Below are 26,407 nucleotides of genomic sequence, written 5' to 3' on the forward strand. Positions count from 1 at the left end.
CATAGCCAGGCCTTGTTCATTATTAAATAATTTCATAAATTCATGTTTAAATAGTCGCTCTTATAATTTGCTTTGTCGTAAGAACTAAAACGTATTAATACGCTAATAACAAAACGCACAAATGTCAAAGTGACTGTGTCAGTATCACGATTTTCCCATAATCTAACCTCAAACAATTTCTTATTTATCCAATGGAATAACACTATTTCACTACAAAAAGTAATCATAAAAACAAATATGAATACGTCTATGATTCGAATTGCTCAAGTAAATAGATTTTACTTTTTATTGTACATTTATAACTTTATATAGATTGATTTGTTTTATTGTTTTTTATGTTTACAGTCGAGCTTCGGTAGTAGTGGAATAATAGCAAAATGTTCACCTGTGCTAGCATCACAAATTCACACTTCTGCCCCGCTATGTCGCGTGGTGTCAGGAAAGTACAGGATCACGAAGAAACGGGACAGGCCACTCACGTACGAAATGGCGAACCCTCCTCATTACATCGCTCATCGTAAATCATGGAACTCTTGGAATACCTGTAAGTTGCGTTTAGCATCAGTGTCTACATTTCACTAGTTACTAACAAATGGGATCAATTTACATTACTTTACACCTATGAAGGATTTAAAAATAAAACTTCAAATGAGAATAATGTTACAATCATTTGAAAGAGCAAAACATAAATTTAGGGGTTTTGCTACCGCGTTATCTATGCAACAAAGTGACAAATTATGAATTTTTGTATGTATTTTTTGACTAGTATTTACACGTGAATTCTGTTTTTCAGCAAGTTTAAAAGATGGTCTCCGACGATCTGAAACAGCATTAGAAGATGAATTCATCCGAAGGTTTATGACTGGCACGTGGCATGGACTTGTTTGTAGTGAGGTAAGAATACCACGCATGGCACACAGGCTGTGAATTTTTAGAATCTTCAAAACACGTAGTGGGTAATGAATAGAACTTTTTAGTAAATTGTTTCTTGAGGCCCAGACTCAAGATTAGAATTACTGCCCATATTGTCTTCATTTTTATCAAAAACTGATTCAACAGTTGTGAAAATATACCAGGAAGGCAGGTTCCTTCTTAGTTCTTTTTATAGTGTGCGTTCGCGCAGCGGAATGTTGTTGAATTTAAAGATTTTAATTATGCAGATAATTAGTGTAAGACGTCCTATAATTGTGTATGGTAAATAAAAATTTGTGTATGCAGCCATTGTGGAGAAATTCACCAAAAACAGATTCCGCTGGGCGAACGTTGGCGAACGTTGTCCTGGCGGAACTTTTTTTAATCCATAGACTTTAGAAGAAAAGAGATGTGTCCGAAAATTAGTGTGTATTTGTGTATAATTGATTTATGTATGAATGAAATCAGTGCATGCATAAACTTCGGAGAAATTCAAGTTTCCGCTACGCGAACGTTTGGCCATTAGCTAGTTTTCATATAAAGCGCTTACATAGAGAGCTGTAGATTTTTACAAACGTTGTTTTGAATTTGTTTATATTTGTTTAAAAAACAGATTTAGAAAAAGTCGTAGGGTAGTCGTAGGGTTTAAAAGATAAAAATATAAACGTAAAATACACTTATTAGGTCTTAGTTCTTAAAGTATGCAGTTTGGGGTCTAGATTTTCACGTTTACACAAACCTTGTAAGTGTCTCCAACATGTTGCCAAGTATCAATGATGTTCCGTTAGTAATTAAAAAGTTATAGGATATTTTACCATGAATAGATCACTGTTTACAAAGCAGTCGAATATCACGACGTTCTAAAGGAATTGCATGGTAAAATGTATGCCAATAATTAGTTTAATCATTCAACTATTCACTTGCAAAATTTCATGTCATTAAATTCAGTAATTAAAGAAAGACAATTTTATTATAATACTGACGGAGCATCGAAACCCTACATAATCCGACCAAGTTCGGATAGCTACAAAAAAGCGGCCGTGCCATATGTCTAAGCAACGTTCTTAACACTTTCGATGCCCAGCACCCGGGATTCGAGTCGAACCATAGTTCATTCCTTATGCCCGCAACCCGAATACCGAGTCGTCGCTATGTGTAGCTATAGATGCATGTGCTTATGCCCAGGACCCGAATAGCGAGTCCATAGCTAAGTAAGCTGTAAGGGTTGTCAAAAGTAAATAAATGAAATCAATTGAAAAAACATCGCTTTAGTTTATAACGGATTAGAAAACGTAAATTGGTATTATTCCATCCAGTTATTGCTTCACTCCAGTATTGTATTAAAGTTAAAACAAAAGTGCATCTATCGCCTTTTGTGCAATAACGAGATTTATGGTTCTTTATCTCTGGCCCGTAAAATGACAAAGCGCGTCGGCATGTTTTTTGAGATTACGAGTATTTAAACTAAAAACTAGATACTTATTTTCTTTGTTATCCTATGCAGGTGTTAAAACAAAGCACGTCGGCGTTGTATTGATTAAAAAAAAAGCTTACAGAAACATGTAGATAAATCATATTAAGTAAATCTGTTCTAACAATGTACGTTAAAATTAAAAAAATAGTCTCTTTAACAACATAATAAATTAAATAACAAGACGGGATTTATTTTCTTTATTCTGATCAAAAATGCACAATAATTATATTCTAGTAAATTATTTTGGGTAGCCCTACGCTCGGTGGGCGGGGCTTAAGTGAACCCGGACGCCGGGTTTTCGGGCATAAGGGTCCCGTTCCGATACAATTGCGCTGTTGGACTCGAATACCGGGTTGTTGTGTAGTTATACAAAATATTTTTGGGCATGTGGATAGGAATTGCTTTTCGGAGCTGGGCAGCGAAAGTGTTAACTTGGTAGGTTAGTATTTCGATGCTCCGGATTATGTAGGTTTTCGATGCTCCGTCAGTATTATAATTGTCTTTCTTTAATTACTGAATTTAATGACATGAAATTTTGCAAGTGAATAGTTGAATGATTAAACTAATTATTGGCATACATTTTACCATGCAATTCCTTTAGAACGTCGTGATATTCGACTGCTTTGTAAACAGTGATCTATTCATGGTAAAATATCCTATAACTTTTTAATTACTAACGGAACATCATTGATACTTGGCAACATGTTGGAGACACTTACAAGGTTTGTGTAAACGTGAAAATCTAGACCCCAAACTGCATACTTTAAGAACTAAGACCTGATAAGTGTATTTTACGTTTATATTTTTATCTTTTAAACCCTACGACTTTTTCTAAATCTGTTTTTTAAACAAATATAAACAAATTCAAAACAACGTATGTAAAAATCTTCAGCTCTCTATGTAAGCGCTTCATATGAAAACTAGCTAATGGCCAAACGTTCGCGTAGCGGAAACTTGAATTTCTCCGAAGTTTATGCATGCACTGATTTCATTCATACATAATCAATTATACACAAATACACACTAATTTTCGGACACATCTCTTTTCTTCTAAAGTCTATGGATTAAAAAAAGTTCCGCCAGGACAACGTTCGCCAACGTTCGCCCAGCGGAATCTGTTTTTGGTGAATTTCTCCACAATGGCTGCATACACAAATTTTTATTTACCATACACAATTATAGGACGTCTTACACTAATTATCTGCATAATTAAAATCTTTAAATTCAACAACATTCCGCTGCGCGAACGCACACCTTTTTATAATCCATATGAACTTTCTATACAATATACATGTAGGCATTTCATTGTTTTTTTCTTTCTGGTTTCCAGGTCATAATCAAGCGCCAGTTCAACCACATCAGGGTGGCAGCAATCATCAGACGTGCCGTGTCACCCACCAAAATGTACTTCCTCCTTGGTTACACTGAAGAGCTACTGTCTAACTGGATCCAGTGCCCTGTGACCCTTGAGTTGCAGACCGTAGACAGTTTCAAAGATGTTGTGTTCAAGTATATTTAATTTAGTTGTTTTATTTGTAGTGTAATATAATGTTAGGAATAATAAAAATGTGTATATAAAAATGGATTGAATTTATTTTCATGTTAAGGTGACTTGATAAACAGGTTTATTGCAATATTGGTGATAATTAGTCGTTCCTTCTCCTCTCTTTCACTTGGGGGTAAAATAAAAGTGAAATAAAACTCGAGTGAATAAAATTCATCTTATAATTTTTGATTCCTTCAAATATACATAATGTATCAACAAACAGAACAGCGAGACGCGGGCCGCGCGGCCGCACACACTAACAACTGCCGCAGCCGGCACATACAAGCACACACACATACGTACGCACTTTACCGCTCGAACACAGAATCGAGCCGCGACCGAACTTCTGCACATACGCTTTGTACTTTTATAGATCTTTTATTACACTTATAGTCGAAACAAACACCGATTGTTCCTGTGAGTCAAGTGTATGTGATGTTTGAAGAGTATCAAGAGTCAAAATATTCGTGTTTCACTTATCCAACGTTAATCAGTTCAATGTCAGTGTGGTCCTAAAGATGTTCACAAAGGCAAGCGGTGTCCGTTTCTAAATCTGAGAGTATATGTTACATTCCATTTCCATATGACGATTCGTCTAAATTTCTCATAAATGCCTATGGTGTCTCTCAGGTAAATTTGTATTGTCTATCACAGAGTCGTAAAGCATTTGTCCTTACATACTAGTGAGTTAAACATTGCGATCTTATCATTAAATCACCATAAAACACATTTTGTAAACTCGTTAAGGTGCTTCAGAAAATATTTTTAATTATCATGATATTCTTTTTTTTATAAGTCTCGAACAGTCTTTCATATTGAGCTAATTCGGTGCCTGTGGAATGTCTGTCATGAATGTGCGTTCACGTAACTAAGTGAAGCTAAGTGTTCCGTAGCTGTGTCTGTCGGGTTCAGTGTGCGCAGAAGTCCAAACGGCTGACAATATGCGACGGCTCGCTCGTTGTTTAGCATTAATTGTTATCGAAATTACATATTTACAAATTAAATATACACACAACATGAAGGCTTCTCGTGGTTAATTCGAATCACTATCCAAAACTTAGCAGCATCGTTGAAGCCTCCCGTTGAAGAACTAACAGGATTGTACAAACATAACGTTTGAATATTTACACTAAGAGACAGTCAGGATATGATACAAATATGTACAAATAAAAAAATGATTCCAAAAGGAATAATCAATAGCACGATATTGTAATATGTAATTAAAAAGATTCTATAATGATTAAGCGCGGAGAGGTTTCAACGACACGAACAAAAAGTGCTTGTCACAATTTTGGATGGCATCAGTTTTTGTAAATTAATAAATATACTTACAGTGGAATATAACAAATGTAATGTGCGATATAAATTCCTATTTCAACGCTACACACTGCTACAACTATTAAGTAAAAATGTCCATCAAAATTCTATTAAAAATAAAGAGATCATATATGTTCTACAAATAAGATAAACTTGTTGCAATAAAGCTCTAGATTATTCATAAGCGATACTTACGCATCGTGGTTGTGTTCTCTTGGTTTCATTCAATACTGTGAAACTTATGTAACAGACTAAAAACTTGCATAAAACTTACATACGTGTCTGTGAGCGTGTTCAGGCGTACAATGTTGCATATTTCTAAATTGGTATGGAGTAGAACAATTCTGTAACGGTTCAACAAACTTAGAAATATGCATTCTATGTATAGCTGAACACCCTTACAAACATGTTGTTCAATCAATACTAATTAATAAATAATGTGCAAGCGCGTAGCTCTGCACGACTGTACGAATAGAGTAATGGTTGTCGCGTAAGTATAACTCAGAATACAGAATCATGTAAAGCCAAATCTTAGCAGATAATTGTTGTCCTATTGTATTGCTATTGTTCCGAGGTCGACTGTACGTAGTCCTAGTTATTATGCTTCATAAGATATCAACACTGTAAATGCAAAAATACTCACTACTATTTTAAAAATCTATTTGTGGATATTTTTAAAGAGAAAACATTAGATCGTTTCGAATACTCATGTTAACTTAAATTTAACATTTGAAATTGTTACGTGCGATGAAGGCAAATTGGATAATGTGCGTTGAGACCGTTCCGCGGCAATGTAAATAGATATTAATATACGCTAGACTTAGGTAACGACTGGTGATAGTTTGTGCTCTGACGCCGCGAACCAGTTCCAACGCGTCACTCAACAGTCTTAAACCTACATTAATTTACACGAGTACTAGAACAAGATCATCATGATATGATTTTAAATCTACTGTACTTAGAAAAATTATACAGCGTCAGTAGTAAAATTTGATTCGTATAAAACTTCATTTTAACTCCATTTATCCTAAAAGTAATAATTCAATATACCCTTTTTATGATTTGGCTTAATTTTTCTTCACAATACATCAGATAGATTACAAGAGAGACGTATCCCTATCACAATCACATTAGTAACATTAAAAATTAAATACAACAGCACCTGTCGTTGATATACATAATAGTCATAATAATATAATATACTGAATAAAAATATTCAAAATCAATTAATTATTCGATACAAATTATTCCAATGGAGATGACAAAAAATAAGCGTAGATACAACTATGCAGTGGTCCAAATAGTTTTGTTTATAATATAGGTGATTTTTTTTTTGTAAATATCACTACTTATTCCGATGAAACAACTAACGCTTCACAACGAGAACATTGCGCAAGAGCTGGACCGCAAGCGGCCGGCGAGCCGACACCGAGCCGGGCCGCCGCCGCCGCGCCGCCGCCTGACTAGCGAGCCGAGCGGCGCGACGCGGCCGCGCTAACATCGACACTCACACTAACATTTGTACTACGCCAGTATGCTATACCCGCTATTACTAGAGTGGAGCGGGCCACCGTCGGACGCCCCCGGAACATCAATTAAAAAACTTACTAAAACTAAAAATAAAATGCATCTAACATCGTTTCGCAATTTTTGATCGGCCCTCTCGTGAGACGACGTGAATACTGAATTGTTTCGACAGAACCAAATGAAACGCCTTACCGACTAACGATAGTTATTTTGTGAATAGTAACAATGATACGTAATCCGAACATGTAATAGGGGAGGGTCTCGATCGTCACATAACATAACCTACTTACAGCTAGGAGGGGGGCGTCCGGCGACGGACCCGCGAAGGAGACCATTCGTATAAAACTCAAGACTTACACTAAGCTACACAACTCTCCACTTACATACGCAGACAGACGTTAATAAACTTACGGGGAAGGAAGATAGAGGGAGGGTATACAAGTCTCGCTGAGTAGTTTGTTGCTACAATTGTCACAATTAAAACCTAACTCCGACCTAGCGGCCGCCGCTCTACTTTTGTTCAACGCCACGCGACTGCACCGCGCCAACCGAACCGAACGTCATCGAGTCTACAATACCGATAGAAATGCCATCTAATGCCTAAACCACTTAATAACACTCACGAATCAGTGAGACAGCCTTCGCGCAAGAAGTTTACGTAGTACTGGAGTCAAACAATGCGGCCTACAAACGGACAACTGGACTCTAACAGAGGGGAACACGATCCTAGCTAAGTAAACGAATGCAACTGTTGCTGTGGACACAACGCTCAGCACCTCACTACTAAAGGCACTCAGCAGACATCACCGACTCAACAATGTCTTTATATTCAATGCTACTATTATTAATTACTATTGCTTGGATTGCTTCAGTTTTACACCAAACTTCTTGTAAAGGACTGCATTGGACACGCAGAGACCTATTCAAATAAAATAGAATGAACCTAAACATCACTATGTGTACATACTCCAGCAGGTACTCGGATGGAAGCCTGAGACAACAAGTTGTTTGTCCGACGCAGAGACTCACGTGTCAGGTAATATATTTATGAAACAACACTATATCACATCACTTAAGATATTCTAAAATTTATTGCACACCAGTGATGTTCTTCGTAGGCAGTGTTAGATTAACAATGGTCTATATAAAACTTTATAATAGATAATTAAGTATCAAAAATAATTCAAATATTCTATTCGATTATTAAAGATTTATGATAGCTATGTTACAACCCGGCCCTGGAAGTACTAACGATGTCGCGTTGTGTGACGTCACACGTACGGTACCTGCGACTTCACTCGTCACACGCCGAGACGAGCGAACACGGCATAACCATATCATGGTATGCTCAAAGTTAAATGCACCACTAAGTAACTCGTAGCTGATTAATGGCGTTCAACTGGCCTGATCATCGGCCACCTTAAAGCAAAAGCTGCACAGCTTCATACAACTTTACTCCTCTGAAGTCAGCCATTTACTGCCTCGCGTATGCACAGACACTAGTAGCGAACTTCGAAGATTCAAATTAAGTAGCTATACATAGAACTTTCTAGAGCATTCCATAGTCATTATTGATCGCGAAACGCACAGTAACGTCTAAACAACACGATATAGTTAAATACAAAGCGTGCCTACACAGAACTCTAGTCTCACTGATCCTCACAGTACAAGTGAGGGCGAGAGGGAATGTTCCCTCCTACCCACACCACAACACAGACACGAACATTGCATTATCATCCCAAAAATATTATCTAAATATTATACAGTGGAGGAATTTTTACTAATTGGTAAATGGACGTTTAAAACATTCACACAAAAAATGTTTTATTTTTTTTTAATTTCGAACATGATATTATAATCCTGTGGTACATAATACGTGAAAAATAAAAAACCTTATCGACGCCAGATACATTGAATATGCAGATATAAATTGAGACACATCTAGAGTGGCGCCCTCTACTACTTAGGTCTTTTATTTTTCTTCAGACAACATTAATGAGTTACATTGTATTCCTCAACTGTATAGTATAATACATCGAAAAACTAAGCGTAAAATTGCTGTCGTAATCGACTGAAAAAATATTTATCTTTACTATTCTTCCATACAATTTTATTGACACAATAAGCGTAGGTCTCATTTTAGTTCATTCATATTTTACTGAATCAATATTCATAATTACAATTATATAATTTTATTATTCAGATTTCGTTATAAACAATTGCACTGTCATTCGTCACGCACTAAACTATGTCACGATCATTCCGAAAAACGTGAAAGGCGTTCGTGTTTAAATTTCCATGCATCTAACTAATATAATACTAATCTAGGGTCCGTAATCTGTTCACTGAAACGTAAAGGCTTTAACTAGTTGCAACAACGCGCCGCTGTGGCTGCACGAGTGTGTACAGTACGACGAACACTGTACATAGTGCTGTACACAAGTGTACATCACGAGGTACACCGTCCATAACACTGTACACTCGCGCACATCCCTCCGCTTTGTACTCTCCGAGGTATATCATACGTTGGCAGTGTCCATATTGCCTACAAGATAATATATAAAAATATATCATGTCCTGACACCTCTAAAGCACGATATTCAGCGGTATTGAACAGAGACGATCGATTATAATATATATTTTCTCTAAAATATTTCGTTCATTTAACTATAGTAAAATCTAATTTGCTTTAACTAATCAACTTCTGAAGCTGTCTACAGAGGGTTATTTTAACGTCTAGATATTGAGCAAAAAACAAAATTTCGAGACAGTTTCAAGTGCTAGGTGAACTAACGAGTAAACTACACGTAGTAAATAGTCCAGTGAAGAGAAAACGACGTTCGGTATCATCTGCAACGGTATACAAAATACACTTCGAAGGCTTCCATTCTATTTGTGTTAAGCGACATTTTTGGAACATTTTAGTGCAAAAATGTCGTTTATAATAAATAGAGTGGCAGTCTTCGATTTGAAAAGACTAACTATTAAAGTAACGTCGGATCGGGAGACGTACCGTGTCAACCGTGCGACATAACAAAAACAACGCTGAGTACACTATGAGATGATTTTAAGTAAGTACTTAAGACTAAGTTATTTTGTACATAAACGATTCATAAGCTAGTTACTGATATTTGTAAAGATTATTTTTAGACTGAACATTGATATTTTGGTGTTGTAGGTTTGAAATTAAACCGCGTTATAGCGGCTTGAAACAGGAATTAACAATAGATAATATAGTTGAAAGCTAATTTTGCAAAATTTCGACCAATTACTCAAAGTTATGCACGAAACTCTTTGTTCTAAATAAGATAGATGTTGACATTCGCAAACTTTTGGTGTTATAGTTCCCGAAACCGGGTAATACTATTTGGTCGGTTAATGTTTCCAAACGCTAGAATTGAAGCGATTTTGATAAAGTAGTAGTCAAGATGTTGAAATTGGGTAATTAATTATTTAAATTACTATTCACTAGTACTTATCAAACACCGCGTACAAATCCTAGCGCTTTGAAAAATATTTTTTAATTTTATTTTAATGTAGAGTAGACTTCTGCAGTTATATGACTGACTTTTCTTAGCAGATGGCGAATATACGATTATGGAGACACTTTTGTTGTTAAATCGCCAATAACTGTCATTATATCTGTAGAAGAATGGCGAAAAGACCTGAAGCTCATTTGTCAAAAGTTATAGTTTTTGTTTGATAACCCAAAAAATAACAACTTAAAAACAAAGTCATTACTTTTGCAGATGAAAAAGGTCACACTTCAAATAGCCATAAAATGTAGGTACCATAAACAACTTAAGGTCATAAACCCTTCTTCTACAAACATGCATTCAGCCACACAACCGCGAAGTGTCAAATCATTAGAGTTCCTATTTCAAAACTAGCAACACTGTTCTTCATGAAAAGTTGTGTCGCGCGGTCGCTGCCTGGGTGGCTGGTGGCCGGTGGCCGGGTGGCTACGTGGCTACGTGGCTGGTGGCTGGCGGGCTAGTGGTGTCGCCGAGCGCGGCGCGGCGCGTGCTACCTGCGCCCGATGAGTCCGTTGGAGTTCGAGTTGGCAGTCGGCGACATTTCCAACTCAACCAACAGAGGGAAGTGATCTGTAATGGATTTCAATTGTTATTTAATTGAATTACAATTTATTGTACCTTATGTCATGAATATGAACAACAGTGCAATTTAAATTAGGGAAAAGATAGAAAAGGTTATTAAAAAAACAGAACATGCTTTTATTGCAAATAAAACGGAATAACGAAATTAAATTTACATTCCGGGGGGCAGGACTTAGGACTCTTTCGCAAAGAAAACGCAGATAAAGTTGCATCACCTAAAATATTTCTCCATCTCCTAAAAATCTGCCAATAAACTATGAACCTTATCACTAATGTTAGGATTGAAATTAAAAAAAAAATCTACGTGTTTTCTTTAAACAACTGACCTGAAGGTATGTGCGGATGTGGACAGCCGACGACCTTGTGCTCTCTGAACCAGTCCTGCGACAACGGGCCCAGCAGACCCAGGGGAGTCATTGATTGCTTACTATAGAATATGTAGTCGATTATACCCTTGAAGTCAAACCTGGAAGGAAAGTATTGATTAATAGATTTATACCGCAAAACTATAAAAAACCTGCCGTTGTTTTCGATTTTTTATACCGACTTTCTATCTTATATAAAAAATTTATACTTTGATAAGATATTTAAATGATCGCTTTGGTCAGCAGAAACAGTTTTCTCTACAAAACTGTTCTGAGCATCTCATCAGCAAAACACTTCCAACATGTCCTAATTTGAAATCTAATACTTATGTGATTTCATTTTACTCTTACAAAAAACATATTTAAACCATATTTGATACTTATCACATTTTACACACGACATTTACAATCGAACGTTTTCCGAACTCCTGTATATCCACAAGAAAATTCAACAAAATTCTTTGCAAAGTACAAAACTCACGTATAATTAGTATAGGGCATAATATCCTCGCTGTAGGCGGAGGCCAGCTTGAAGTTGTGCGTGAACTCATGTTCCGTGCCCGCCATGCGGCGCAGCGAGCCCGCGTACCCGAGCTCTTTGAAGTCGCGGTGCTCCGAAGACACGCGGCCGGAGGATAGGAACTCCACCACACCTGTAATACGAAGTAAGAACTATGAAAATACCTTCACCTAAAGGTTGGATGGTAGAGAACGCCTAAGTCCGGTTTTGGAAGATGTGTGGAAAAACTATAATGTATAAAAAAAATATAGAAGAAACTTTCAGAAACGTACCTAGGGTCTTAAAGACCAGATTGGCTTTTACTTAGAAATTTTGGATAAACTGCTGCCCTTAAAGGCAGTTGTAGCTTTGGACATAATCACCGCAGTAATAATTAAAAAGTTGTTACAAGACACAAAGTTAAAAAAGAATCATAAATATAATAAGTTAGTACTGATCCAGCAAAAGAATTCTGACGTTCATCACAGCAAAAATAGAGAGAGCTCTATTTTTGTACAGAAAATCTAAATAATATTGAGCATTTATAATAAGTTAAGGTTCATGACCGAAAACATGCAGATAAAAAAAACTGAACACTATAGCCAAAAATCTCAAAATAGAACATTTAATCGAATGATTTGTAGACCCACCTATGCTATAAAACAAACATTAGGTATATCCAGTTCAATCTAGTAATCGAAACTAAACGTAGGCTTAGCTAAAGTCGTAAAGTCCATATCGGGCCCATCATTGTTTCGGGTACACTCGTAAAAGACGAACAGACGAATAAAGTGGCTAAGTTACTGGTGTACCTACTGCAGGAAAACAGATCGATAAATCTGTCTTGCTGAGGTGTGAGAGTTCGTTAGTTGGTGGCTTACATTTACTTATGTTTATTGTTAATTCTAATATTCTATAGTGTATACTTCATACAGCTTTTTTCTAATTCATTTTTTCGTGTCCACTTGAGAATCCTTCATTTTTACCATTGAATAAGTCTACTAAGAAAACTTTCTCTTACTTACGTTAGGATGGCTAGGTCATTTAAAACGCTAGCTAACAAACCTTTCTATTTGCAAGTCAGGGTCGTACTCCAGGAGAGAGTGGGACCCTTCCTCGGTGTATATCTCTCCACCCTCTCAAACTAACAAATTATCATTCACTGCTGTTGTTCAGTATGATGGTATGACCAGCCTACTCATGCCGTCATCACTCACCACTGTCAGGCAGCGAGTTGAAGTCCCCGCACAGCAACAGTTGCACGTTATCCCGCTGCCCCGCTAGCCGCAGCGTGCGCGCCGAGTCGTCCAGTATCGTGCGCAGCTCGTTGCTCAACATCATCGTTTGGATCAACTTCACGTCGCAGAACTCAGGGTCCCAGTGGATGTGAGCTGTGCAGACTAGGATAGGCTGACCCAGCATTGATGAGTCTGTTGGTAGTCCTGGAATATTGACAAAAAAGTAATTAGGCTATGGGAAAATTTTGCGTTGACAACATTTTTGGGGAGCGAAATTGAAATTTTATTGAGTAGAATCAAAAACAAATACAAGCATTTTGAGAAATCCGTTAAAAATACAATTTATTGTTAGATAAATTCCGTACAAAATTCCGAAAGCCTATATAAGTTTACAAGAACAATATTTTAAGTAAATTACATGTCAAATTCGCGCAACTACATGTTCAAATGAAAATCTAACTCATCTCGCGACTAAAATTGCGTGGAAGACAAATTAAATACATACTTAAAACATTCCTGGTAATTTGTACACACGTGTTCACTATCGTACAACCTCGTAAGACATCTCGTTACATGTAAATTATTACATAATTCTCGCGATTATTTGCTCAGATAATATAATTAAATATAATTAACTGTGGAATTTTTCTATAGACCTGAATTTTGAAGACACAATTTGTGTTTGCCTTGGATAGCCAAGAGGTAGGCTGAAAATGATAGTTAATCTTGTCTGGCAGCAGGACATAGGAATTCATTCCTGTCGACTGTTATGAAGCGATAAGTAAGAAACGCCGATGGCATCTCAGACGCTGCGACGATAATCATGCACTTTAGAACGCACTTTACTTAATAGCAAATATCTTACTTCCACGTTTAACTGGGAGTAAAAGTAAAATGAAATGACTAATGGTGGGTCCGGGCTTGTAATGCAGAGTGCAAGGGTGCGTCTACACAGGTAAAATTAGTTATGATTGATAATATTTTGGTCAAGTGTAATTAAATCGAACATTTATCCGAAATTCTCGAACAATGATTACGACAATGTTGATAAGTTTTATCTACATATATTGATGAAAGAGATACCTACGTTCAAAAATAAATGAAAAACCTAGGAAACTAAAACCTAGGATTATAGAATAACGGTTAATAAAAAAAAATTGGCAAGGTTAATTATGAAAAGTGATCTAATTCACAGTTAATAATTATGTCGCACTAGTCTAAACCACCCTTAACGTTAGCTAGTTATCAAGGCGCGCAAGTAAAAGCCGATCGAAGGAAAGTATTCACGTTGGCAGAGTAGATAGGCGACCCATGCCTACATAGTGCTGTTTTATCTGCTTGAACTTTCTGTTTATGCAATAAAATATACTTTATGAACATGGGTGTATATTTTGACGCAGGTTCGTGCATTAATGTATGGAACACTTTTAACGTGCGGTATGTAATGAAAAAATTTAGAGATTTAATTTCTCCGATCAATTAAGTCAGAAGTGTAAGTAGGTATATTATTATAAAGTAGATACCAACAATTATTTTGAATTACTTAGCAAGTAACCTCATAGCCCGAAATAAACTATGACTCACGATCGATATAATAATTTAGTGTCGATCTAATTTCTGACAGCAAAAGCTAAACAAATATAAAGTCATTTTATTCTCATCGGCTACTGTACGTACGTGTTTCACGTACAGAGAAAGTACTAACTTACTAAGAAATTGACTGTGGTTTTCAGGTTAATAGACATCCGATAATTACACGACAGAATGACATAAAAACGGACACGCTTTTTATCGCACACTTTTAGAAATTCGCGACGGTCGATGCTTCTACAAATATTTTTTGCTAAATCTAAATGAAGCTATAAAATTTTATTTTTTATTAGTGTGATACGAATTGTATGCAAAGTTGTTGGGCCACGGAGCGAGCGATGCCGGGGTCGGACGGAAATGGGAGTACCTGCGTACATAATCCGATGACGGTGAAATTTCGCCTGTTACTTAAGTTTTTTGTTGGTTCGCTTCAGACGCAGGGCGATGCCGCAGTGGAGTTATATATTTATGAGAATGAGTGGCGAAAGAGCCCTCGTAAATTCATATTTAAATTACAACGTTTGCGTCAGCGGCTCAATTAAGAGCTAAGAGCGTAAGCGTCCGCTCATACTTTATTTAATGTTAAGAATTTCGGTATTAGTTAAAGCATCCACGCTTTCATCCAGTGAATTTTTAATGGGAACGGTTCACTATAATAACTTTAACGTTAACGAGACTTTATATTCTAATTTAAAGCTAATGCATATTATACTGCGTTTTTAATTAAATCTTAAACCATTAACGAGTCAAAATTAGTTTTGGGCTCATATGAATTAAAAATGATGCCTTTGAAAAATGTATCTTGGTAATGAGATTAAAATTAATTATTGATTTTACAAAAATGTGAATAGATAGAGTGGCAGAGGTAGACCAAAGAAAATACGGATCGATTGCTCGAAAGTAGACACAAATAAGAAGGGGGTGGATGCTGGTATGATGGCTGATAGAGAGGAATGGGAAACGTACGTAGGAAAGTAAAAGGATATTTCCAAAACTCATACTTTTATAATATCCCAACGCCGATTTAAGGGCCACCTGCAGTAAAGCGCATGCAACAATTATGTACTCACCGTTTTCCCAAGCCGCCTCTTTAGTCTTGATAAGGGCGGCCAGCCCTATATTGTCCTTCGGCATGACACGATTTAACATATTATCTGATCCCTCACTGTTAGCCATTGCCAGTTGGTTGAACTCTATAAGATGTTCCTTCACTAACGCGAACCTGAAATACAAAGTTGACATCGAGATCTTAACATCTTTTATAGAACAAATAAAGATTTTATTGGCACATTTCATAAACGGCGCGACGGAATGAAGTCATAAGCTTGAGTTTTTTTTTTCTTTTCTTTAGTCAGTAAAGAGTGTATTGACTTATAACCTATGCGTAAGGTAAGCGATATGTTGTGGGGGCGTATCAACATCGTCGCTATTATGAAGATAAATCCGAGAGCTTATAGTCATAATTGTAAATTATTAAATGTTTTTATTCACTCTGTGTTCTAACAGGAAAACACAAATTGGTTTGTTTACACATTTGAGTGTTTATTGTGTGATTGTAACATGTGTTAATAATGAGGATCCCTCATCCTGTGTAGACAAGATTACCTTTTCATTTGTCGCAAATAATTTATGTAGGGTTTTATATATTCAAAATATTTAATATTCCAATGTCTCTAATGGCCCTTACGTCTACATTCTAATCGAAAATTCGAAATATTTCCGAAAATAAACAAAAATGTATAAAATGGTGAACATACTTAGCAGATCTGAAGAAGATGGCGCACCCGTCGACATACTTCCTCTCAGATTCGCCCATCGTCTTCGCTCGGGACTTGGGTGAGAATATACCGTCGTAACCGTCCTGTTTCAGCTCTGGCAGGAAGAAGTTGTAGAACTGGTCTGTTTCCACTTCCTAAGTAAAAAAGTTCAGTATCAGTTAAGGTTTTTGTAATAACACAATAAAAGAGAAATACTATATAAGTAAAATGTTCTTAATGAACATGATCATTAACATTAAAACTCATTTTGGAAACGGCACACATGTCAACTCAAATCTTTATCAAAACATACGATACGATGACACTAAATACAAAGATTTCAAACTAACAGTAATTAAAATAATTAACAACCTGTAAGCTGATGATGTCGGCGGAGTAATGTCTGATCTCGTCGAGGATGCCCTTCTTCCTGTAGTCCCACTCGAGCGCCCAGCTGGGGCAGTAGCCGTACATCTGTCGCGTCGCGTACTTGTCACATAGCACGTTGTAACACATCACTGTGAATATACCTGCCAAACAAATACACACAATATTTGTACAGACGCTAAAACAAGATATAATTTTATTTCTCTATAAAAACGAGACGAACAGTAGGATGAGTCGACAAAAACAGTGCTGATTGAATACTGGACGGGACTATTTAGTCTGAGGTCAGAAACTATTTTCCGCTTCAATAAATCTTTATATCTGGATAAATAGGTTCTAGATAGACCTAATTTTCGACAGCACCGTATATCAGTGTTCTAGGTAACGTTAGATTACGGCAGTACATAAACACGAAACGAAGATGCTTGTGAATAAGTTGTAATTCTTTCAACGTCGGTGTCGCCGCGTCGTTTATCTCACGACACCATGTTGGGTGAGCATCACCCGCCAATTAGTTGGCTCCGACACTTTGTTACCAGTGTCCGCGGTACTCGCGTGACAGATAAAAAATGTTCCAATTAAAATGAGACTCGTATTACGCTCCACATGCGGCGGGCACGCGACACAATGGCTTTGCTTTTTCTAATCATATCTCACAGACGGCCGCGGCGGCGGACGATGCTCCGACCACACACCACACTCGATTATTCTTCACGGTTGTTGTTTTAGGTCGCAAATTGAAAATAGTCAATAGTTTCCAGTTTCGGTGTGATTTTGCACTGATTTGTGACGTTCCACAAATTGAACATGGATGTCTCATACATATGTGATGAAGCTATTCCACACAATGGAGACATTCATTTAAAACGGAAATGTTCCCATACAAACTGGTTGGAACAAGGAAATTGGGCATCATAAGCGTTCCGCGAGCTAACAGCGACGGATTCATTTCAACGTATCCACTTATTACGTAAACTAAGGTGGCACGACCGTGCTCTCTCACGCTCCACACCATTATCTCAGATTTATGCGGACGCGGCGCGCTCGCACCCGTCTCATTACGCGAATCAAAAGGCGCGCTGCGCAGGACGATGAGGGCCGCTCGTCTAAATGTCAACTTCGTGGAAGACCTTGGCGATGCAATTATCTAGATTTAATCGAGCCGGTCCCAGTCAATCAACGGACAAAGAACCGGGAGTGGAGGTTGTAAGACAAAGCAGCGCTGACGGCCACAAGACAGCTGGAAGGACAAGACAATGCGAGGAGATCGGCCGCGGAGCCGTACTCCGGACAAATTGATAACGATCGCGCGGTGCGCTCGCGCTCATGCTAATCGACACAAAGTCAAAGTCACCTGGCGACACTCGGCGACGATCAATACGGCCGCAGCACGTGCTTCAAATACGTCCATTGTATGCCCGATGCGAGCACGCGAGACGCGGCGCACATGCCAAATGTCGCGAAACAATACACGCATCGATAATCGTTCGTTGTTTAAGGAACTACGGGCGAAACGAAAGCTCCACACCAACACAATAATAAATGGTAATGTTGTCGAACATGTGGACGCGTGTCTTCATTTCAAATAAATCGACGACGATGATGAAATAGTACGTGTACGAAGCACAAACAATGGGAGAAGGTGACACTAACTGCGTGTGGTTACAATATTCCTGATAGCTATGACCATTGTGCGCTGTACGTTATGGTTTTAGCGCCGAAGCGTGGGCATATCAAAGATGTCATGTATGCGTATTGTAAAGTAAACTTACTAGTGCGTGGAGTAAAAATATAAAAGTAAAAAGGAAAAGGCGTGGCGACGGAAGTCGGCCGACTAGTAAGGCATGTCACGACGACCCGCCAGGTATCTGCACCGCTCGCGCGGCACCGCAACACGCCGCTTTTCACCTTCACCCCGAACATCGTAATGTACTCATGTAGCACGTAATGCCTACATGAACACTGAACACACAACTCGCGTTCAGTGTGTTCGGTCTCCAGCAGTCAAATCATGAGAAGCGATAGTTACTGTTAGACTGGAAGGTTATAGTCACGTTCCCGAAATAACTGCTAATATCAATATGATTCGTGAGAGATCAACACGTACCTTTTTTGCGCCCTGAATCCAGCTCATTAAAATCGATTTGAGTAGATAGGTATTTATGCAAAGATTTCTATTTGGATTGGCGTTATAAAGAACTCATTAGATCACGCTCGGTCAGAGCCCGATGTGATCGACAATATGACGTAAGAAGTCTCAATAGGTGCTAACAAGATGTTGTTAGTGGGAGTTGAGATGTAACATCGGTACTTGTTGCCGACCGCACTGCTTCATGGATTTCACCTTCAGCTAATAGGAGCGAATCATGCGATTTCACTCGAATTCTAATTTGACTTCAGCCGATAGGAGCTATTGATGTTTAAGCTTTCATTATGACTTATTACTTACTATACTTACTTATCATAGACTGATTTTACGAAGGAACAAAAAGGTAAGGTTTGCAAAGTTCAGAACATGAGTCACAAGTAATTGAGTTCACAATTTGCATATCAAAGTGTATAACTATTATTGTGTGTAGTTTGTATGGGAAAGTCCTTCTGTTATTGTATTTTTCTAAAAAGGTAATTACACTTTCACAATAATCACAGGTGCATCTTTATTCCGAACGAAGTTAAAAGTATTTTCCTTTCTCCCAATAAAGTTATAATAATGAAGCACCAATCAAAGCTAATCATAACTGCACAATGAATGACAGCAGTTATTGGCTCTATTTACTACAATTACGGATATCATCGATTAGAACACTCTAGATAGAACATAATACTAGTGAAAATGACAAATAGCCTGGAGGTCTCCGAGTTGAGATGGACGCCATGTATCAAATCGAATGTGTAGAGAGTCAGAGATTTCTTGCAGAATTGCTGACAGGTGTAGAGAGCAAAGATGCATTCGCTAAATCATGAACACACATTAATCAAACAAGTAGGGGTAACGGCTAAGCTAGCCTCGGAGTCTGCGAAACGTGCATGATTTAAGAACAGGCGAGATGGTGTGAACAGTTATTACGTTGCGAGATTGTGTCGATCAGAACATCTCACTCTAGTGTTTATGTTGCCAATAAAAAAAGAAATAAACCAGTTAGCTATCGCATCTCATCTGAATATAATGGGGGGAGGCGCACAGCCGTCTGTTTATTGGCGATGCCATTACGTGGGCATTTTGTATCACGACAGACATAGGAATTATTTATTCAAGTGTTGTAAACGTCTATTGTTTCATGAATTTTTACATAAACTGACTTAGAAAGGTCACCTATCAAACGTTTAAGAAAACAACTGTACGAAGTATGAGGTTGAAGGCACTCGTATAACAGTTTGAGTCATGAACAATAGAGACCTTACTTTGTCCGGAATGTAAACACAAGCCATGTTGGAATATATTTTGTCACAATCTCGGAGCAATATACCTCGCAGCCATCAATTGATTTTTATACAACGCATTTACGAGAGCGAAGGAGTCTCAAGGTTTGTCGGCTGTCGTCTGGGAGGCTTGTTTACGTCTCCATGTGATTTATGCACTGTCTGAAGAGAGTAAGATATCCAGTTTTAATATAACATTTTTGCGGGATCTGTGAGTTCACGGATGCGAGGAGGTCGCAGCCAATGTCTCTCATTGTGCATTGTTTATCCGCGAATGGCGAGACGAAGGGCATTTCCTCTCTTCCCGTGTAATCTGACCATGAGAGCGACTAAGCGCGATCGGCTGAATCGGTTTCTAGGTGTATTGTAGATCGCTTCCTATTCACGGTCGATCGATTCTTAAGCAAATACTAAGTAGTCACCATGTAACAAAAGGTCGAACGCGTAATGTCGTTCGTTGTATAAGTGTCCAGCTTGACGGCTGGCTGGTCTGATTTACGCAATGCACCGTCTACACAGTTGTTGCAAGTATTTTAACAAATCAGGAATGTTATATGTGCAACGATATTAATTATTTGCCAATAGGTGTAAGGTCTTCGAATGCCTGCTAGGCTCGAACGTCCGCTTTGATTTATGTAAATTGGGTACGCGCATCGTGCGTCGGGAAGCGGCATGAGTGCCGGCCAGGAACGCGTGACGGGATCTAAACTCCGCAGGCACACTCCTCACGATAAGTTCTTACTTACAAATCCATAAAATAAACAGCGAGCGTAATAAAGTGCTTTACGAAAAAAACCTATGAGAATATATGCTTTTGCAGTGGTATTGAATAAAGATTTTCTATTCAGTGTGTTTATCTCGTTCCGCGACAGATAATCTTGGTATAATCACATTGCATCTCGGTTATATGGGTAATGCGGCTGAACAAGTAGGAATATATAGATGTTAAAGATATAGCAGAAAATGTTATTAAAACGCTCAATTGACTATCCGAAAATGTAAGCACAGATAGGTGGTAGAGAGGGACATATTCACAGTAATATGTATACAGATATAGATTGGCCTAAGGGCCTAACTTGATTAGCGAAATAGTAAGATAAATCTATAGCAGACGAGGAAGCTCCACCTCTTGAAATTATTCAAATGTTAACTGTGTAACGGTCTCGGATGAAAGACAACAAGTTAGGAGCGAACCAGGATCAGACAAGTATCCCTGGGGTCTCCCATGGGTGGAAACATTACCGTTGCAATGGTAGGGCGGTCTCTGGTTGATTATTTATGAGACGGGCCGCGTGCGCCGCGCCCATACGTGCCACTATGACACTTTATTAATGACGAACTTGTTGCTAAGCTTTTTGTTATCGCTATTAAATAATCTCGCGCCGTTCTTGGCTATGAATCGTATTACTACGATGAATAAAAAGGCGTAAGTGCGATGGTATCGTTTAAATTAATGTTTGGAGCCGTAACTGCATACTCATGTTGTTATGGTAAATATTTGTTTTGGAGAACTAATTGGGAGGTAAATATGTTGCTATAGGTAAGTACTTACAAGTAGGACGCGTCCTGTTCGGTCGGGTCAATGGTATCCAAGGCCTCTGTGGCGGTAGAGTGGCAGAAACTGAAACAAAATAAAAAGAACATTTACTATCTCAGAAAACAAGCAGGTATCTCGCAGAGCACAAGATATTCGATTTTGATTTAGGTACAAAATAAAAGCAAAATATCTGAAACGGATTGTGGATGAAATAAAGTATTTGTATGCATTCGCAAAAAGTTTGCGATATCATTTCAAATTGTAAATCGTGCATGTATATTCATTACTGAAAGCTATTATCAGAAGTGGCGGATTCCCCACACCTAGTATTTCAACGGCGAGAACAAAAAGTTCCCACTTCATTTGTGTCGGTTAACATCTTCTATCTACATTGCTGTACGAACAAAGACACCTAAAAAACTAGTTCTATTGTTCTGTGTAGTATACGCAACGAAACATCAATTCGAGCGAAAAATCAACAAGCGTGCGGCGGTCTCTACCACAACGGTATCGGAACCGCATTTGCAAATACTGCTCCGAGCAAAAACTTAATGACTCGCCTCGGAAAATCTATGGAAATACAATTAACATGTCTGAAACTTTTCATATAGGACAAACAACGGAAATATGTTGAGGATGCTAAATAAGCAGAAAAGTACTACCCACTCAACAAATTAATTTTCCTTCTAAATTAAAAACTTATGCCTGTCACTGGAACCAGTTCAGTAATTTAATTAGCATATTGATACTGTTGAAAGAAATTAATATTTGCCGTCGGGACGTGTCATGTATGTTGATGGCAAGATGATCGAAGTATTTCATGCCGTTCAATGAAGATTAATAGAACAGAATTTTGTATGTCCATCACTTACCATGTGACGACATTTGGTCATGAAAAAAAGATGGCGATTTACATAACTTGATGTATGGACTAAGCTCGCTTAAATTGCTTTCAGACAGGCGATGGTTATCTTACGTTGTTTTTGATTGATTGTTCAATGGAATATAGATGACAATTTATTTGTATGTTTAAAGACTTGATTACTTACAAAAAACGGTTGAAACTAAATCGTTTGAGATAAGTTGAACATTCGAATGCAAAATTAAGTGTAATGGTATTGCAGAGTGTTTTTGCCAAAGTTGAGTGGTAGCAACGGACCGCGGCTACTCGTGCGTAAATCATAAATGAAAACGCCTGTCGCTGTGTAATTATGTAATGGGTTATACCACTAACAGTGTGCTCGCTTTTTGATGCTCAGATAACTATCTATTGAATGTTGTAATGAAAATATTAACTCGAACATGGGCTTCGGGGTCTTGTATTGATGTTTGCGATTTGATCCTAGATTAGATATGGATATTAGGAAAGTTCTTAGTCTTAATTGAACGCTACGTTTAATTATAGACTTGCTGATCAGAGTATTATACTTATTCCTTTTTTATTATGAGTGTGTGCCATGTGTACGCACATGAGTGTGTGCGCACACGTATTTTGTGCACACTTTGCCTTTTTAGACATTAAACGGACTAAACGTACGTTCAACAGATTACCTGCCTGTAGACGTTTTATTTCTTGTGAGCGTTGTCTGTAAATCAGCTAATCAAGCTTGTAAATAGAATAAAAGTTCTAACCTAGGGGAGGCGCCTCACCAAGTTAGTTATTGTATGTCAGGAGGCGGGCGGTTAAGCGAAGTCGCGGGCGGACGCGAGCGCGGGCGTTGTCGTCGCCTCATTACACTTTGTAATTAGGCCCGTGGGCTGCGTACGAGCGGCCCTGCACTAAATCACGACAGGCTCGCTTTAACATGCGCGACCGGCGCAACCGGCGGCTCCCCAACACCAACACCCATAATCCATGCCGACACAATGGACGTTTATGGATGTCTTATTGAATATTAAACGCTAAAAAAGCTGTTCCGCCTGCCTCTGGAGTGACGTACTTTACATATTTTGAGGTAAACAATGTTGTACCTATCTCGGGTTGCGTGCGACTCACAAACGTAGCAAAAAAAACAAAGTGTCGTGCTGAAACAACTTTCACGATAAGTCATCGATTCTCCTCACCTCGTCACAATTTCCGACAACACTAACAAGACAAGACAGGCACAAACAAAGTGGTGTTAGGAGCGACACGGCAGCGTGGCGGCGGCGGTGAGTGAAAGTCGAATGCACTACAGCCACTAGATAGGCTGGCAGTGATAAGCATCGACACGCTCTTCACATTGTTCGCGCTCCGATACATGAGATAAGGCTTTCTCTGTTCTTCTCTCGAGAGCTACCGTGAGAATGCCCCTCGTAACATACGACTTGACATTTGCAAAACAGGAGCATTCTTTATCAGATTGAATATTAGCATAACGACTATCTGTCATATCAGAAGTTTAGAACATGGAATGCGCTCGTATGGGTCACGGACAACGTATGTAGATGAAGTAAATGTACATACATGGTCAAAGTTATTTTTGACGACAATAAACAAGGCTGAAACGTTCAAAGGTTCACCTAGATGATTTAAGTATATAGCAGAACTTAGTTCTATCGTGCTATCGAATCTCAGCGAATAAAATATATTACATAAAAGGCATAATAATAAGATAGGAAGTGATTTCAAAAGCCCCGACGCCACGGGGTTAATCAATTCCATGCAAAACATTTTCAGTCCATTGACTATCGTATCTTCGCTAGACACCGGGGAGCCGATCGTGCAAAAACCGGTATCCCTTGTTGCATCGCATTCTAGACCACATACTAAATTGAATCTTATTTCTTGGTTATAAAAAACACCAACTAATAAATCTATTTTGATTATAAACGCATTGATATAAGAAAATAATTTTCAGTATGTCGCGCACGCTTCGTATAAAGGATCTCTTAGCGCATACGTGACTAAATCGTTTGCTCATCGGCATTGTCTCTCGGCATTATTTTATAAGCGAAAATACAGAAATACAGTCCCCGAGCATATCATGTCGTCTGCGTGATCTGACTCCACAACTCCGGTAAATGCTGTCACTCTGGACATTTATATGATGCTGTTGCATTTATCCATTTTCGTAATGTGACATTAATGTATGATATGTATTGTGCATTCAATAGGCACGTACCACATATAATGCGAGACAAATTGTCCATTAATCCATCGAATTGTTCGACGTTCGCTATGCATAGGTTAATAATTCATTTACAAGTTAACACGTGAATTATTTTTATGCGAGGTTAAAAAACAAATAAAGTAATATAAAATAGAACTGTTTTCGTTGGACGAGAATTACATTGGAACAGAATAGTCTATTGATTTCGTTCCAAGCTTGGGTATGTTGGGGCGAGCGGGGCACGGCTTTCATCATGTTATTTTACGATTATGTACATGGATCGTGGCCAGGTAGAAGTTGCTTAGCTTCATATGTTTGTGCAGGAAAATTATTTCTTATCATTGTAGTTTATGCATTGCGAGTATCACAGTTTTGAAAATCAGTAGAAAATACGGTACGATGACCTGTGTCAATGATTTTATCACAATACGAAGAAGATCGTAAAAGTATATTTTTGCGAAAAACGTTAATTCATACAACATTCGCTGAAGATACGTGAAATGGCCAGCAATAAGAACATTAAGAAAGACACTGGCTGTAAGAAAAGCGAGTTTCCTTACAAAGATGAACTGAGTATGCATTAGTACACGTCAAAGTGCGTACAATTGTACGGTGCGTGTAGCAAATAGCTGTTTATTGCGAACATTTTGTAAATAATTGCATGTGGGGTGAACAGGCGAGTTACGCAACTGAAGTAGTAAGCAAATGTGTGTTTATGAGCACGCCAGCGGATGTGCTAGCGTCGAATAGGTTGGCTGGCGCACGCCGCCGGTGGGCGGACCTAACGACCTACCTACCAATTGTTGCAATGACCCAAATGGACCCCGTTCAACTGTTAGCGTTAACCTAACCTTTTAATGGCGTCTATTGAAAGGTGACGGTGATAGAAGGATCAAGGACGTGTTCTAAACACCATGGTGCAATTGACATGCATTGTAACCGTTTTATCAGATTCAACAATAATTACCACATTCTTAAACCTTGTAATAATATATTACTCATGAATCATACCGATATGTCACACCAATCGCTCAGATATAACATGCATAGCGGGGGGTGGCTGCAAATACTTATTTTTGTTATTTCTCATACAACAGGTAATGCCAAATTAATTTCTTCGAAATACATTGTAAAAACTTAAGAAACACGCGTACATATTTATATTCTAAATGGGATTATTATTCTAACTACATCTAAAGATGTGGTATTTTAATTTAATATGGGTAGTTTTTTGTGCGATGTCAAGTAAAACATTCGTGGTATGGACACAATGAGTTTTTTGCTGGGTTGTTTCAAAATTCTGCGGTACGCTGTGTAGCCACCGTATTTGCCCACGCGCAAGTGTGTCCTCCTGCGCGACCGTTCACGGCCAAGGCCAAACAGATAATAAATGCGTAATGACGAACGATGTGCTACCGAACAAAAAAGCAGCGCGCGCGCATGCCCACGTGGGGAGTCTTTATGAATCTCTCACAAGATTTAATGACTCGGAAAATTACACCGACTAATAAACCTATTACAAATGAAAAACTATTGCGTGACACTGCTTCATATAGAGCCTCACAAAAAGTAAGTATAATTCTCAAAATAATTTTTGCAGCCGTGTCATCCACCTGAGCATAGGAGGA

General features: G+C 38.2%; 2 protein-coding genes across 2 annotated transcripts in view; one reads left to right on the top strand and one right to left on the bottom strand.

Moving 5' to 3' along the window:
• Positions 1-108: 108 nt before the first annotated feature.
• LOC124634264 (28S ribosomal protein S24, mitochondrial) lies at positions 109-3,967 on the top strand. The gene is made up of 4 exons (XM_047169732.1): positions 109-267; positions 346-544; positions 794-894; positions 3,717-3,967. The coding sequence occupies exons 1-4, from the start codon at positions 238-240 to the stop codon at positions 3,903-3,905; spliced, it is 519 nt and encodes a 172-aa protein (XP_047025688.1). The 5' UTR covers positions 109-237; the 3' UTR covers positions 3,906-3,967.
• A 130-nt stretch (positions 3,968-4,097) lies between these two features.
• The window catches only part of LOC124634258 (CCR4-NOT transcription complex subunit 6), a 151,213-nt gene continuing 128,903 nt past the window's right edge, over positions 4,098-26,407 (bottom strand). The window contains exons 5-12 of the mRNA XM_047169725.1: positions 21,703-21,771; positions 16,716-16,873; positions 16,344-16,498; positions 15,657-15,808; positions 12,976-13,200; positions 11,741-11,912; positions 11,221-11,360; positions 4,098-10,882 (exon numbers count right to left, since the gene is read on the bottom strand). Of these exons, the coding sequence (XP_047025681.1) occupies positions 10,803-10,882; positions 11,221-11,360; positions 11,741-11,912; positions 12,976-13,200; positions 15,657-15,808; positions 16,344-16,498; positions 16,716-16,873; positions 21,703-21,771 (1,151 nt within the window). The 3' untranslated portion in view covers positions 4,098-10,802. The remainder of the gene's footprint in view (positions 10,883-11,220; positions 11,361-11,740; positions 11,913-12,975; positions 13,201-15,656; positions 15,809-16,343; positions 16,499-16,715; positions 16,874-21,702; positions 21,772-26,407) is intronic.

Source organism: Helicoverpa zea, chromosome 11, assembly GCF_022581195.2.
Source record: "Helicoverpa zea isolate HzStark_Cry1AcR chromosome 11, ilHelZeax1.1, whole genome shotgun sequence".
Classification (NCBI taxonomy): domain Eukaryota; kingdom Metazoa; phylum Arthropoda; class Insecta; order Lepidoptera; family Noctuidae; genus Helicoverpa; species Helicoverpa zea.